This window comes from Uranotaenia lowii, chromosome 1 (assembly GCF_029784155.1).
Source record: "Uranotaenia lowii strain MFRU-FL chromosome 1, ASM2978415v1, whole genome shotgun sequence".
Taxonomy (NCBI): Eukaryota; Metazoa; Arthropoda; class Insecta; order Diptera; family Culicidae; genus Uranotaenia; species Uranotaenia lowii.
In genome coordinates this window covers 153,818,188-153,835,019 of record NC_073691.1, presented here as the reverse complement: position 1 = coordinate 153,835,019, position 16,832 = coordinate 153,818,188, and the positions used below count along the sequence as shown (strand labels likewise).

At 42.1% G+C, this 16,832-nt stretch overlaps 1 protein-coding gene across 1 annotated transcript in view; it reads right to left on the bottom strand.

Moving 5' to 3' along the window:
* LOC129740591 (calexcitin-2-like) overlaps nucleotides 1-16,832 on the bottom strand; it is a 262,286-nt gene that overhangs the window by 48,345 nt on the left and 197,109 nt on the right. The window contains exons 3-4 of the mRNA XM_055732292.1: nucleotides 5,367-5,419; nucleotides 5,001-5,120 (exon numbers count right to left, since the gene is read on the bottom strand). Of these exons, the coding sequence (XP_055588267.1) occupies nucleotides 5,001-5,120; nucleotides 5,367-5,419 (173 nt within the window). The remainder of the gene's footprint in view (nucleotides 1-5,000; nucleotides 5,121-5,366; nucleotides 5,420-16,832) is intronic.

The following is a 16,832-nucleotide window of genomic DNA, read 5'->3' as shown; positions in this document are numbered from 1 at the left end:
GCCACATGGGGCGTTATATGAACTTTTCCCCTACTTAAAAAAAATGGAAACTTTACTGCCCAAACCAGACGAGATTTTCTTTACGAGTTTTTTTTTGTTTATCTTCCGAAGGCTTTATACGGTTTCCGTTAATTTTGGCTTCTCTTCTCGAGCTTTATTTGTGCTCGTTTTTGCTCGCTTGAGCGAATTCGTTGCAACAGTATTGTGGAAAAGGACAGTTTCAGCAGCCACCACAACATATAGATATTGGATGAGTCGCTGGGTAATCCGGTTTGATACACATTCTTCGGTTTTGGAGGCGAAAAAGGTGTTTTCGGTGGCTTCCAAAATGTTTATTGTAGTCCATCCGTTAATGTGGGACTCCACACATATTTTTATGGGTTAGTCAATGATCTGTGTCGGATGTTGAGAAGAAGCTTCCATATTGAACTGTGTCGATTTGGGGTCATTTTAGAATTAGCCTGTTTATGGTTTTTTACCAAATTATAAATTCTCAAAAGGAAATTTTCCACTCAATAACTTTTTTGAAGACCGTAACTTCGTATCTTATTGGGCAAAAAAAATTATCATCTGTTTAACAGGGGTATGTTTTTTGGCATTGGAAAACAATAAATTCAATTGACATCACTGCTCGTGCGTCGTAATGTATTCCATGAAAAATAGTTATGCGAAAACTCGCTAGACACCAGCAGTGATGTCAATTTAATTTATTGTTTTTCAATGTCAAAAGACATACCCTTGTTAAACAGCTAATAACTTTTTTGCCTAATGAGATACGAAGTTAAGATCTTCGACGAAGTTGTTCTGCAGAAAATTTTCTTTAGAGAATTTGTAAACTGGTGAAAAAAATCATTAGCAGTTTCGATTTCTCAGAAGAATCAAAAATTAAATTGATTTTTCTGTACAAATTTCCCATACCAACCTAAAAGTTCAAATTTACTCTTGTAAACGTTATTTAAAAATTCTGCAAAAAATCATGGATGAGTTTTGAACCAAAAGGAAGCTTTTTAACCCCAGGGATTGAAAAATTAAAAAATGACCCCAAATCGACTCAGTCTACTGTCATATTATTTTTCTTTGAAGATTTGATTTTAAACTCTTGAATCCGTCTGAGCAAACTCAGTTCATCCAGCCGCCACGGTTGGGTTCTACACATGTCATACAACTGTCAAAACAAGCGAAATTTTTAGCGCTTACCACACCAAATCCACTCACGTGCCCACAAAATTTGCTGTTCAGATTCATTTTTTTACGTTTAGAGTGGCAACCAGTTCATATTTCGCTGGAGCCAGGATCAACTAGAGACAGATTATGATCTCTTCAAACAGCGGATATTGTCACCCTGAGCTCGTAAACATCGACTAACAGTCGCCAAACCGCGAGGTACATTTCCAAATACGTTCCCCCGGAAAACCGGAATGGGATCTGACATTTCCGGCTTGTTAAAAAAAGAATTTACGCCCCGCTCCCTTAAAGTGGGTGCCATCCCGAATGAATCCAATGAGAGAGCACTTCATCATTCCACCGACACCACCATTATTTTTTCCACCGTTCCGGATGTTTTATTTCCGATTTAGAGGACTCTGTTTTTTTTAAACATTTTTCACCCAAGCTTTGTCTTTCCCCTTATTGTACGGTTTTCCTGTGCATGTGATGAATCCACATTTTATGGATTACAGCCCATAAACGGGAAGCTTTAAGCCCATCAACACGTGTGCGGATGTGGGAAACGTCATCAGCGGCTTTTTACGGTTGATGGTTTCGTACCTTTCTTCCTGCCCGCCCAAAACAACCACATAACAACAGAACCATTTCGGTAAACATTTCGGTTTCGGTAATGATGGGTTTATTTGGGGAAAGATTCCCATTTGTTTCATTTGAGAAAGGTAAACAAGAGAGTGAGAGGAGACAATATTATATACCTTGAATAAGAATGTAAAATGAGATTTCTCGACAGGATGGAATTTTTTTGTAAAAGATTTTTATCAACTAATTAATCAAGACATAAATTGAAGGAAACCTAAACTATGAAACATCAAGAAACATTTTTCACTTTCTCTTTTTTGAGGGATAAAAATAAGTTCTCATTTTCAAATTAATGTTGTTTGATTCCCGTGACATTGTTAGTGTTATTTTTGGAATCTTAAACCAACCAGATCGGGAACGTCCCAGCAAAGCAACAATCCTTTCAAGTTTAGATTGGTTTACTGCTCCGAAAGTAAAAAGCTTCTTGAAAACGTTCCCTCACAAGAAGCGACCGAGATGTGGACAGTCGAAGATTCCCATAAATAAAACGAAAGATGTCATCCTTGTTTTTCGCGCGAATGATTTGGCTCGCTTCCTGATATCACGAATCCCATTTGAGAGCACTGAACGAATTCCGCCCGGAATTAGCTTAGATGGGAAGATGAAAGAGTTGCTGAGATGTGTTTTCTTGTTAAACATTTCCATTAATTAGAAACGATTCATCAAGGGATCTGTGTAGATTAGCTTGAAGCAGCATCTTGAAGTTTCGCGCTGCACTTAAATTTATGTTCCTAATGTTTCGAAACAAATAAAAGAAGAAACTGGACGCTTGAAAAAGAAAATAAAAATGATTTTATAAAACATGATTCCTAATCTGGGCATCAAAGAGCACACGTGTCTTGAACCCGGCTTTAGACATTTGACATTTTCACGGGAATATTTCCAGGAGGTGCTGTTTTGGAAAAACCTCATCTTAACTTTCAGCCAGCCCAATCGGTCTGTCTATGGGCTTTACGCTATGGTGCTGCTTGGGACGTGTTGATTTTTTTTTAACTTCTTGGCAATGAAAGTGCACAAGATAAGAGCCTAAATAGTAGGCTTGTGGAAATTAAATTCCAAGCTGTACAAGAGTCTTAGTGGCCAATTGACGATCACGAGAGTTTGACTACGAGAGCTTCGTGGAATTCGCAAAAGTTTTCAATGAACAAGGTTTTGTCAACCTTGAACCAACCCTTAACGCAAAGATAAAATGCTTTAGAAAATCTGAATAACGTGAAAATTGTTTTCAGTGATTATTGTAGATAAAGCTCGAGCCTAGAAGACTACCGCATAAAAAAGATCTGAAAATTTTGGAATAGCCCTCAGAAGAGACTTTCTTGAAAAGGAATATCATCAAGCTTGCGTAGAACAGAGTCTTTGGACCTGAGATTTCATGGCTCACTAAGAAAGTCTCACGTCTCTCGTCTCACGTCTCACGTCTCACGTCTCACGTCTCACGTCTCACGTCTCACGTCTCACGTCTCACGTCTCACGTCTCACGTCTCACGTCTCACGTCTCACGTCTCACGTCTCACGTCTCACGTCTCACGTCTCACGTCTCACGTCTCACGTCTCACGTCTCACGTCTCACGTCTCACGTTTCACGTCTCACGTTTAACGTCTCACGTCTCACGTCTCACGCCTCACTTCTCACTTCTCACTTCTCACGTCTCACTTCTCACTTCTCACGTCTCACATCTCACGTTTAATGTCTCACGTCCCACGTCTCACGTCTCACGTCTCACGTCTCACGTCTCACGTCTCACGTCTCACGTCTTACGTCTCACGTCTCACGTCTCACGTCTCACTTCTCACGTCTCACGTCTCACGTCTCACGTCTCACGTCTCACGTCTCACGTCTCACGTCTCACGTCTCACGTCTCACGTCTCACGTCTCACGTCTCACGTCTCACGTCTCAGGTCTCACGTCTCACGTCTCACGTCTCACGTCTCACGTCTCACGTCTCACGTCTCACGTCTCACGTCTCACGTCTCACGTCTCACGTCTCACGTCTCACGTCTCACGTCTCACGTCTCACGTCTCACGTCTCACGTCTCACGTCTCACGTCTCACGTCTCACGTCTCACGTCTCACGTCTCACGTCTCACGTCTCACGTCTCACGTCTCCTGTCTCATGTCTCCTGTCTCCTGTCTCCTGTCTCCTGTCTCCTGTCTCCTGTCTCCTGTCTCCTGTCTCCTGTCTCCTGTCTCCTGTCTCCTGTCTCCTGTCTCCTGTCTCCTGTCTCCTGTCTCCTGTCTCCTGTCTCCTGTCTCCTGTCTCCTGTCTCCTGTCTCCTGTCTCCTGTCTCCTGTCTCCTGTCTCCTGTCTCCTGTCTCCTGTCTCCTGTCTCCTGTCTCCTGTCTCCTGTCTCCTGTCTCCTGTCTCCTGTCTCCTGTCTCCTGTCTCCTGTCTCCTGTCTCCTGTCTCCTGTCTCCTGTCTCCTGTCTCCTGTCTCCTGTCTCCTGTCTCCTGTCTCCTGTCTCCTGTCTCCTGTCTCCTGTCTCCTGTCTCCTGTCTCCTGTCTCCTGTCTCCTGTCTCCTGTCTCCTGTCTCCTGTCTCCTGTCTCCTGTCTCCTGTCTCCTGTCTCCTGTCTCCTGTCTCCTGTCTCCTGTCTCCTGTCTCCTGTCTCCTGTCTCCTGTCTCCTGTCTCCTGTCTCCTGTCTCCTGTCTCCTGTCTCCTGTCTCCTGTCTCCTGTCTCCTGTCTCCTGTCTCCTGTCTCCTGTCTCTGACTGACTGATGCCTCATCTCAACTTTTAAAAAGGTTTGTGTCTCAGATCTATCTCAAGTCGCAGATCCCAGGTCATAGAGTCACACACCTCCCGTCTCATGTCTCACGTCTCACGTGTCTTTTGTCTCGTAGTTCCTGCCTATAGCTTTCCTGAAGTATCAGGTCTCATGTTTTTTCTCTCAAGTTTGAGGTCTCATATCTGTGTTTTCAGTTTTCAGGTTTTAGGTTTCAAATTTAAGACTTATTTGTAGGAAATATTGAATTAAAAATAGGTATTGGTTATGTGATTACTGAATTATTCGGTTGACAAGAATTGATGAAAGTATACTTATGCTTTACGCTGAATAATTTATCATTTAACAATTTAATTGTGGTAACTGATGAAAATTCTTAAATGTGCGCCCTTCAACACGTCCCGATTTTGATTGAACAAAAAAAACTCATCCCCCGACAACGTCGTATCAGCAAACGACCGAAACTCACCTGACCGTCGTTATCCTCATCGGCCTTCTGCCGAAGACCGTCCCAGATTTTGAACATCGCATCGTGGGTTTCCTTATTTTTGGCGTGTCCTGCCGGCCAGCCGCGGAGTTCGCAAATTTTCTGTTGAGAAAAAGGAACAGAAGAGAACAGATTAGAAACGAAACCGATAAAAAAACCCAAACTCAAAGAATCCAACCGGATCTGAAGGTGTGGGGAAGGATATGGGATCAATGTGGCTTATTGGCCGTGTTGGGCATTCGGGGATACGGGGGTTTCTTTGTTTTTGTGCCCTCGTTTTCCGGGATTTTTCTTTTCCCCGGAAAGGTTTTGCCGAAAGGTGGAAATAATAAAAACATCGGTACTTACGTTGATTGCCAACTCGAAATCTTTACGGTCGATTTCGCCGCTCTGGTTGATGTCTGAAAGAAGGAAAACGGAATCGAAACGGAAATTTTTATTAGAAACGCGCCGTCATTCAGCTGAGTTGTTATTGAAGTTGATGTTTGTAGAAAGGCTACGTTAGAATTTAAAGCTTTTAAGGTATAGATTTGTTTATCAGAATAAAAAAGCGAAATATTGGAAATATTTTGTTATGATCATAAAAAAGTCAATCAAAACAGTCTTAATTTAGCTATATCAGATTATTAGTTCTTAGATTCTCGGCATCTTAGAAAGAATAGAATTTTGTTGTCTTGTGCCTCTGAAACCTTCAATTGGATTATTCTAGTTCCAAGTCCTCTAGATTTCACGGCTCTAGCAGAAAAAATAACCTTATCTACAATGTTGCAAACAATTACAAAGTGGGAGAGCCCACTCAATTTACAGCTCCAAAGAGTGAAACCCAAATCCCAGCATCCCAAACGATCAATTATGCAAAGTGTTCGACATTAAACCGAAGCTCAACCGAAGAAAATCAATCAATCAAGCCCAAACACTTTCTATTCGTGCTGAATCAGAGGGACGGAAGGTAACATTTCTCCAAATTCAGTACCTTCCGAGTTTATCGGTGCGTCGATTCTTCTCAGCTCGGTCCAACGAGAAAAACTGGCGAGTCGGTACCGAACTAGATCTGCAGCAATAAAAGACGAAAACCGCCTGCCGGTTTCCCTATTTTTTGCTGTCCCGGGACTTCAGCTCCAAGCGCCCATTATTCAAATCACTCACTTCGATTGCATCGCTCGATTTCGTCTTATCGGGGTCTCGATTGTTGTTGGTCCGTCATCCCTTGATTGAGAGATGCGGCGCGGCATAACGATAAGCGATGGACCACGGGATGGGATTGAGTCTTCTTTACGAGCGGTTCTTTTGACGTCTTCCTATTCTTGGTAGTAGCAGCTTCTCCGCTCTTCTCGAAAAGCTTGGATTCAGATGATTGCAATAATAGGAGTCACCAAGTATGGATGTGAGTTCAAGGAACATACTGAAAAGAAAAAAAATGGATCTCTTCAGACCAGCAGTGGTCCAAAATCGAAAAGTTCCTATCGACCCTATTGTTAGGGATTCTTCAAAGAATGAGGCAATCCCTTTGCCTTCAACTAAATAAAATCATGTGCTCAGGATTCAAAAAACCGAAAATACTTGAAAGAACATTTGGTCCATCGAACTGGATTTCGGATCAGCATAACGATAACCCCTGCTGCGCTTAAGCGTTGATGCTGCTCGTTGAGTTTTTGATGTTTGGTACGCAATTTCGATCGGTTGCTCTTTACTTCCCGGGTAGAGTATTAGGTCGGTCCTGTTGTAAAAACTACACTCTCAAGACATCTCGTACTACCCTTGGAACCATGACAGTAAGGCATATTCCAGACCAACTGGACGATCACAATCACTGAACTGTTCTCGTTCTCAAGTTGAGAAAAGATTCCTCATCAAGACACTCTGTAGTTAACAACTACTCTGAATACATGAAAAGTTATATGTACCACCACCTTCAGCGTTAAGTTTGGAATTCCGTCCGGTTCTGAAATCTAGTTCTTAGATTTTAATTCGAGATGGTTACAAGTTCTCTGTTTGTTTTTGACTCGATGTCAGCTCGACCTTGGGCCAGTTTTTCATATCAAGGTTGCTCTCTGAGTTTTGCACGATAAGGTTAGGTTTTCGCTCTGTAGCAGTTTTCCTTGCTTGTCCTTTCGGAGAGCTTGAGTGCTACTCTGGGCGCTCGGGTAACGGCACTTCTCGTTTCTCTATCAGCATCTTTGCCAAAAATTTGTATCTTCCATCTCCCCTCTTGAACCATTGGCTGCCTTGCTACCACAAGATTTTGGCCTCCTGGGGAATAGTGGACTACAAGTGATCGCTGTGCGTGTAGTCGTCACACAGCTTTCAGTTCGTATCAGATTTTAGATTGTCTGTAGTTCCATGAACCCTACCACCAGTCTCTTAAAAGTTAAGCACTCCACAAGTTCTTGCGTTAAAATTTCTTTCTACGACCACATAACTACTTTTTTCAGCTTGTAAGTGGGTTCATTAAGCATGGTTTCAACCTTTCCGATCGTTCATTGTCGTTCGTCGTTCATGTCCATCCATTTCAAATGGCTGCTTTTAGTATTTTTGCGCAAAGTATCTCTCTTCGACGCATCTGCGACACTTTTGGTGAAGTTCGTTGGCCATATTCCAACATTTGAAGCAGAGATCCTTCTGTGCAGGAACTTCTCTGACCACTCAACTCCGACACTTTCTGCCATCAGTTGCGTGTTGAAACCTGTTGATGAGAAGCGTATTGATGCAATTCGCATTCCGTATACGCATCCGCATATTTATACGCTTAACTCTCCATAGCACTTATCAACATCATCCTGAAGGCGGACTGTAGTCGATCTATTTAAAAATCTAAGGGTCCGGTGCCGATTGCTGACGAATTAGGCTGAGATAACAGATCTCCATTGCTGGCGATCTGAAGCCAGCGTCTTCACTTGCTGCCAGCTAAATTTTTCGTCTACTGTGCAAATTTCAGTGGCTAGACTACGATGCCACGAGCTTCTGTGCCTGTCTCTTCTTTGAAGCCCATCTGGATTCCTGTCAAGTGCCTCTCTGCAAATCTCGTTTTCATCTCTTCGCAGCGTGTGCCCAATCCATCTCCACTTACGTTCCCGAATCTTGATTTCTATCGCCCTTTGATGACACCGGCGATGTAGTTTCAAGTTTGAGATCCAGTTGCCAAGCGCGGATAATATTCCACAGACAGTGGTTCACAGAAAACTACAGTTTTCGTGGCGTTGACGCATATGTGCTCCAAGTTCGGCACTCGTACAATAATACGTATTTGATGATTGATTGAGAGAGATCTGGCAAGATCATAAGAGTGTTACTTACAGTTCCTTTGACGCCGGACCGGTCACCCTTAGACGACATGAACCTGAATTCCTTTTTGGGGCTTCCACCCGTTTTGGGTGTGAAGACTTGAAACTGGCGTGCTTGTTCCTGCTGTGTTCGATACTGACTTCGTTGCGGAGTTGGCACTGCTGAAGCTGTGTCGTCGTTGATTGCCCTGGTGCCCCATCGCCCCGATTACCCGGGAATAGCTAGCAGACTAAATTGTTCCGATTTCACTGACCTGATGGTATCGGATGTCAACCCTTCGCTTTGGACCACCGTTGAGCCATCGCCTAAGCTGTTCTGATTGCGTCTCGGTTGAACCGAGCACCTGGATGTTACGACTTTGACCGCCAAACGCGATTGCCTGGCTGTGCCTGCGCCCCATGTCCCACAGTCCTTGGCTGTTTCGATTTCGTTTCGGCTGAGCAGCCGCCCTTTTGGCAGTTCTTCCTTCGACCGCTGTGTTCTGCCTTCCTGGCCGCACGAGCTCCAATTTGATCCTGGACCACTTCCGATTTCGACCGCCGCTGGACCTGACCTGACCTGACCTGGCTGTTTCGGTTTTTAATAGCTGCTGTGAGCAGCCACCCTGGTTGTTTGTGTTGAAGATATCATTGACCAGACCGCTTCGATGAACACATCCGCCCTGGCTGCGTCAGTTTAACTGGATTCTCGACTACCGCAGGTAGCAGCCGTCTCCTGTTCCGGTTCCGATTACAGCCGCCCTGGCTGAACTGACCTTGAGACGACACGGTGGGTTCGACAACTGCTCTTCACAACCGCCCGGGTTTATCCGGCAATGGTGATGACGATGAGACCTGCTGGCTTCCCAGTTTTGACCACTGAACGCGGCCACCCTGGCTGTGCTGGCGTTGATTGGATCTTTGGCGAGCCCAACAGACTGGTTCGACTTTGTAGCGGTTGGACCGACTCCTGGCTGCTTTGGTTTCAACCACTGATTGCGACCGTTCCGACTGTGTCTGTATGGACTCGACTTATGATACGCCCACCTGGCTGAAGCGACCTCGACAACCGCTCAGCAGTCGTCTTGGTTGATCTGACGATGATTCGGTTTAACGACCCCTTCTGGGCTGTTCTAACCTACTGTGACCAGTCGCCCTGTTGTTCCTGCGACGATAATGGTAATCAGTCGCCGGGCAGATTTGATCTCGACAACTGCTCAGACAGCCTCATTGACTGGTTTGGTTTCGCCGTTGCTGACGAAAGACCACCTGGCCGGGCTGACATCGACCACAAAATCGGCCGTCTGCCTGGCTGGTACGACTGGGCTGATGCGGCGACGATGCTTTTTGAACAGTATTTCTGGCTGTTCCTCTCTCGACCACGCTACGCAGCCCTGATGATGATCGGATTGTTCCGGCTCTGGAGCTGTGAAGATGCTGCGCCTGACACGTGGATGGTGATTGGAATGCGATAGAAGGTGTGGTGGAAACGTTGCGAAAACAAGAAGTATGCAAAAGGCGTTTACAAATAAAGGTCGGATGTCGGGGAACTGGCACAGAGTTGGCCACCGGAAAGTGAAGCTTGTCCAAGAATTTTTCCAAGTTGTAACCGGGACGGAACACCATAACCTCTTTACCTACTTGCGTTTCAATAAGATTTAGGCCTAGATATTCAATGCGGTTCAAACTTATCGGGTTTATTGTCAAATTCTTCATCGAGTGAGCCAAGGCTTAATCGGAGTTGATTTTACGATTCTCATGAATCTCAATCCAGATGTTCATTCAAACACGTATATCGCTTACAGAATAGATCAATGACTGACTATATTTGTTTGTTTTGCTTAGTGTTGCCAAAATATAAAACGTTTCCATAGATTTTTTTTGTTTCATTTTTCTTCAGTTTTGTCGAATTCAAATTTTATTTTATATTTATTCTTTTAAAACCTTTTTTTATTTTCTTCATCTCATCCCTACAGTCTTTCATACCTCTTTTTCCAAGAAAAACTTTGTATTTATCAATTTTTGTTTTCTCTAAAATAAAATTTAAATTTTTGAAATAAACTTCATTTAAATTTTTCATTCCTTTTTACATTAAAACTGTACTGTTTCTCCTGCTCTGTCTTTGTCTCTGTCTCTGTCTCTGTCTCTGTCTCTGTCTCTGTCTGAAAACATTCTTAGCACCAGCCATTCTAATCTGCGCTTTTCCTGTCGCTCTGTCTTTGTTTACTAGAGCCGTGGCAATCCGAAAACATTCTCAGCAACAGCCATTCCAATCTGTGCTTTTCCTGGCGCTCTGTCTTCGATTATCAGAGCCGTAAAAACCGAAAACATTATGAGCAACAGCCATTCTAATCTGTGATTTTCCCGGCGCTCTGTCTTTGTTTACCGGTGTCCGGACTAGAAATAGTTTTTTCGTAGCGGCTGCCTTATAAATCTGCCCTCCCTTTGCCAATCCGTCTTTTTATCGGTGGCCTAATCAGAAACGATTTGTTCGCAGCCTTTAAAATCTACACTCCCTCAAGCAGTCCGTTTTTGACCGGTGGTCAAATCGTGAACAAACAATCGTAGCAGCAGCTTGAAAAATATGCGCTTCCTGAGCCAATCCGTCTTATCTACGCTACATGTGCTTATTCTACCAACTACGCCATTGTCGTGATTTTACAATCTCATGAGCCTCAATTTAGACATTCACACAGCCACGTCTATTTCTCACAAGATAGATCAATGACTGACTTTGTTTCGTTTTACCAAAATGTAGAACGTTTTCATTGAAGTTTATATCATGTTTCTTCAGTGTTGCCGAATAAATTTTTGGTTTTTTTTTTGCATATTCTACAGTATTCTCAATCCTCTGCGTCACAATCAAAGTGAAACGATCGCAGATGACGAATTACTTGTCTTCATTCCACGAGATGGGAATATTTCCAACACTACTCTCAACATACGCTGTTCGCAGATTTCCTGCTTGACCAACTTCCGTTGAGTCCCAGGTTTGACACCTTTCTATTTCTTTCCAGGCTGCCTGGAACAAAACCATTTAGCACACACCAACCGCGATGCTGCCAAAATTAATTGAAAAGGCTTACAAATCCTACAATACTCCACCTAAGCAACGACCTGAGTCAGTAAGTGTTGCCAGATCTACGGATTTTAAGCACTTCTAAGGATCTACGGACGATCAAAAAAGGTCATCAAGTTTCATTTAGCCAAAATCATTACATTTTTCGTTTTAAGTCAAACCCACGGATTCGAGTGGTTTGGCAATCTGGCAACGCTGGACCTGGCGTCTCTCGACACGTTTTCATGAGAGCAAAGACCCAATCATCACCCGAAGATCCGATCCATCTCACCGGACATTGCACGAATCGAGTAGCACCGAACAAAAAGACGCGATTCATCGAGTTCGGCAAGCAAGCTGAAGCTGAATCGGACCATAAATCAATAACACCATAACATAAAGCTTAGTTCTTTTAGAAATGGGACAGTTACGAATGCGTGTATCTCAAAACCATTAGTTTGATCGAAATACTTTCTTTGAAGGAAATGAAGGTGATAATTCATGAAAAAATTTAAAAATAAATATTTACTGTCTTTTGCAAAAATTGTTTTTTTTACTTTATTCTTGGTACCTCTTATTGACTGGCGCACACTTTTTTCAAGCATGATTTTGATCAGTTTTTCAAACTTATACTTCATCTAATCTGTATTTTAGCTGGCTGCATCCTCCTCCTTCAATATCTGCTACTTTTTGGTCCAATACTTCTCTTTTAAAAGAAACTGAAGGCTATTTAGTGCATACAGTTGTTTCGAAATTAACAATACTTGACTATTTTTGAGCCACTTTAAAGCGTTTTTATGGAATTTCTGTTGGCAAAATCTGCCAATAACGAAGTAAAACCATCATGAGATTGAATTTAAAGTATTATCGGTAAGTATACATCGTAGGTTGCGAAGGGTAGGGGAAAGTCGGGTAATACGGACACCTTAAAGTAGAATCGCAATAGATTATCAGATATTGCTTTTCTCATCACGCGAAAACTGCAAGTTTTTGTGAATCGCTGCCTGCGGAACATCATCCGCGCTTGGTGGCCTGGCAACTGGATCTCCAACGTTGAACTTCATCGCCGGTGTCATCAAAAGGCGCTAGAAATCGAGATTCGGGAACGTAAGTGGAGATGGATTGGGCACACGCTGCGAAGAGATGAAAACGAGATTTGCAGAGATGCGCTTGACTGGAATCCAGATGGGCATCGAAGAAGAGGCAGGCCCAAAAGCTCGTGGCGGCGAAGTCTAGCCTCTGAAATTCTCACAGTTGACGAGAACCTTGGCTGGCAGCAAGTGAAGACGCTGGCTCCGGATCGCCAGCAGTGGAGATCTTTTATCTCAGCCCTATGCGTCGGTCAATCGGCGCCGGACGCTTAGGTAGGTAGGTAGGGCTTGCTTCACCGGGGATCCTGTTTTTACAGTTTTTATGGCCTGTTTGAAATGGTGAGTGCTTTTCTACCGACAATTGCACTTCGCAAGCTCCTTTGAAAGCATATAAAGGATCAAAACGATGAAAATTTTGAAATTCCTGGAGAAACTTATGTTGTACCCGACCTTTAGGTGTCCGTCCTACCCACATAAGCAACTTATTTTTCAAGAACCTTTGTTGCACAAGCCCGTTGACAGAAATGCTCATTTACCTTCAGATGGTTAAAGAGAAGCCTAATATGTGAACACTCCACCTTTGAAAACCGTTGAAGTTTTCGAAAATGTTGCGATTTATGAACTATTTTCTGAGTAGAAAAAAAACATCATTGTTGGTTCACTTAAGCAGGCAAAGAAATTCTCGTCATTAGATCAGTGCTTAACATTGTAATTTTAGAAATATTGAAAGTATCCGTTTTTCCTGCTGTGCCTGTCTTACCCGACTTTTCCCCACATACAAGATGACTATTTTTATGTTTTAAAAAACAGCAAAAACAAAAAAAAAATTAAAGATATTTCAGCGATTTACACTAAGTTTTTCGCTTGTTTATATTTAACCTTCCTAGACCGTTCGGGTCAATATGACCCGAAGCAAACTTTAAAATCGTCATAACTCTTTTGAAAAAAATCGGAAAAATATGAAATTTGGAACATATTACTAAAACCACGAGATACATTAGGGGAACTGGGGGTAAGATGCACACGTTAAGGGAAACCTTAAATAACTCGTCAATAACGAATCCAATCTCATAAATTCGACGCTAGTTATGAAAATAAATCAGTTTTCTTCAAAACTCATGCGTTTAGAAGCATTAGAGTCAACAAAACACGTCTTTATCGTAAAATTTCAAAACGCCTTCAAAAAATTGATTTTCTAACCGTGTGGGGTTAAATGACCATATGTGTGTACAAAATGAACCACAACAAAGAGGTAAAATGCGCAGCTCCTGCATTCTTACATAGAACCGAAACTTACCGCTGAAATTAGGATAATTGAATTTGATTTCCGATGGTGGATCCAGTTTTGATAAGTAGAATCAGTCAACACAAATCTACCAGAAATGTTAGCAAATAAAATTTGGTTGACATTCGATATTGGAAGAATATATTATCCTTAGACTAAATGAACCGGTTGGAGAAGAGAAATAGAGAAAAGAATGCAAAATTTCATCATGAACCTTAAATTCTCTGATATTGTTGTTTCCTTGAAGTTTTTTATGGATGGTTCGATCAACTACGGGTTTTGTCAAAGCAGAAATGGATGGGGATGAAAAATTTCCATTTTTTAATGAAAATTTTCTTTTGAATGCAAAATGAAAGACACATAACTCAGTAAAGGGTTTTATTTAAAGATAAAAACAAAATTGTGTTCTTTGGAAGTTCAGCTTTTAATTTTTTTAATTATAAAAATATAGTAGAAAAATGGCCTTCATTTACACATATCGCAAGTTATTGAAGACGGGTTGGTTGCGCACTCGATATGGAACCATGTTTTGCATTGAATGCACATCATCCATCCTTCTCCATTTTCAGACATGCTGAACAAAATCCCACAACATGAACATAGATTATCTTCAACGATATCTGCAGCAAATTTACGCTGTCGGCCTTTCCGAACACTATCCTTCTTTTTGATGATTTTGATGTTTTTAACAGCGTTATCCTTCAATAACTTTTTACGATATGGTGATGATGTTAATTCAACACACTGTGCCGATTTAGGTGATTGACGTTTTTTAACATTTCTTTTAGGTATTGGTGCTGTAACGGTAGGTGGCATATCGAATCCCTTGAGCTCTCCTTTAGTTGGAACCCGAATCCCGAAATCCCATCGCCTTGGTTGGTTGTCTTCATTTGTTCCCAGCACGGAAGACCTATCGTTGAATCCGGATGAATTATTTTGAATAGTTTGATTAATTGTACTGGTCTCCTGAACGATAGTGCTATCGGGGCTGATTTCAATAGTATTATCATTGGACATAAAAGTGTGTACAGAAATATTTCCATTTTCTTGTAAACTGTAGTACACATTCGGATCTATTATAAGAAATTCAGAAGCATCGAACTGATTAGCACTTGAATTACCTGTAAAAAAGAAAGAAGTTTTTTTGAGAAATTTTTCACCAGAAGATATTAAAAATAAGAGAAGGCTACCTTCCGACGATTTATTAATACTTTGGTCAAATGGTTCGGTGGCATTTACGTCATTCATGTAATTTATCATCCGATTCTCATCAGCTGGATAGTAATTCACATCGTAGTTAGAAGGTTCTGCACTCTGAAAGTTAGGATCTTCTGCAATGATCCTTGGTGCCACTACATTCGGATCATTGTTTTCCACACTGACACGGTCGGAAAAATCTTCGTTCAGGAAATCAGAAGCTGCGAAATCCTCGTCCTTAAAAATGTGTCTATTTATAGGACTTATTCCGGTTGCTTTGAATCCATTTTTTGCAGTCAAGATAGAAGCACTTGCGGAGTATGCGGTATTAATTAAAGCGGACACGTTGAAAATCGTGACAGGTGTTCCAGGATTGTCATTCTGGAACTGTTTAAGAGCCTCGTTGTAATTCGACTTGAGTGGTCCCATGAAAGACACATCCAGCGGCTGCAGCTTATGCGATGTGTGAGGTGGTATTGAAAGAATCCTGACGTGGCTATTTTTTGCCTTTTCAAGCACTTCCACGTTCCTGGTGTGGCTCGAATGTCCATCGAGGATAAGAAGGACTGGAGATTCTACTGATGGTTTAGTATTGGCTAAAAAATGGTCAAACCATATGGAAAACGTATTGGTAGTGCTCCAACCGCTCTCATAACACGCAAAAATCGATCCTTCAGGACCTCCAATTTTAAGAGCCTGATTCATTCGTTTTCGGGGGAAAATTAACATTGGAGGTATAAACTCTCCGGCTGCGGACATAGCTATTATGGCTGTTGTATTTATACCTCTTTCTGCGGCAACTGCTCCAGCTACTTGTCGTGCACCTTTCTTGGCAAAAACTTTGGAAGCTTTTGTAGGAACCTATTACAAAAAAAATTAACAAGGTCTTCAAGTAAGAAAAATAAAAAACAAAAACTCACGGTACTGAAACCAGTCTCGTCTGCGTTCCATCTTCGGTTTGGAGGGAACTTATCACTGCTGTAGATCTCCTGAAGAAGTTCAAAAAATCGCTCGACACTGGATCGATTGAACCCTTTCATTCGAGCAAGAGATGTTGGCTCTGCTGACCTCAGAGAAATTTCCGGATGTCGCTTTATGAACCCAGCTAACCAATCACGACCAGCGAGTTGTTTCTTTCGACAGAAAGGATGATTCAATTTATTCTTTTCCGCTAGTTGGAATGCAAGGCTCCGCAATTCCGTTCTTGTCAATCCAAGGCCGTACTGGTTCATTTGGAGGATGTGCTCGATAAGTTCCTTTTCTTGGATGGCATTGAAGACGGGAGCGAAACTTCCGAGCGGTGGAAGAGATGGCAAAAGCCCATCTTCACTGGCCTGTTCCATGCCGAGGTATCGCAATAGGGTTTTTCTCGGAATTTTAAAATTGATGGAAGCTTGCCTTTTCGATAACCCGTTCCGGATCGCCTTCAATGCAGCTGCTAGGGTGTCCGCTGTCCACAACCGACGATTGGTTTTCCGCACGTAATTCCGTGGCATAACGGCGATTAAATAATTCCCGCACTGAATCGAAAACAAAACAACACAAATTCGAACGAAGTTTTTGTTTGTCAACACGAGCATGAGAATTGTGTATTGCTACGCGCAGTGCGGCTAGATCTGCGAACTGTTCAATTATAAGCAAAGTTAATTGATTTTAAATCCATTACAAAAGGTTGTTTCATGGCGTTTAAAAAGCAATTTTTGTACATTGTAACATTTTAAAAATTTCATTACAGCTTATTTTTTATTTGAGCATAAATTCATACATAATTGTAGCAACTTGGTAGACGAACGTTCATAAAAACATGAATGTGTCTTGGCTGCACTGTTAAATTTAGGTTTTGTTAGTTCGAGGATTTCATGGCTTTTTTGACCCAAATCGACAGGTTTTGTAAAAATCCTTCAAATGATACAAAAAAATCAT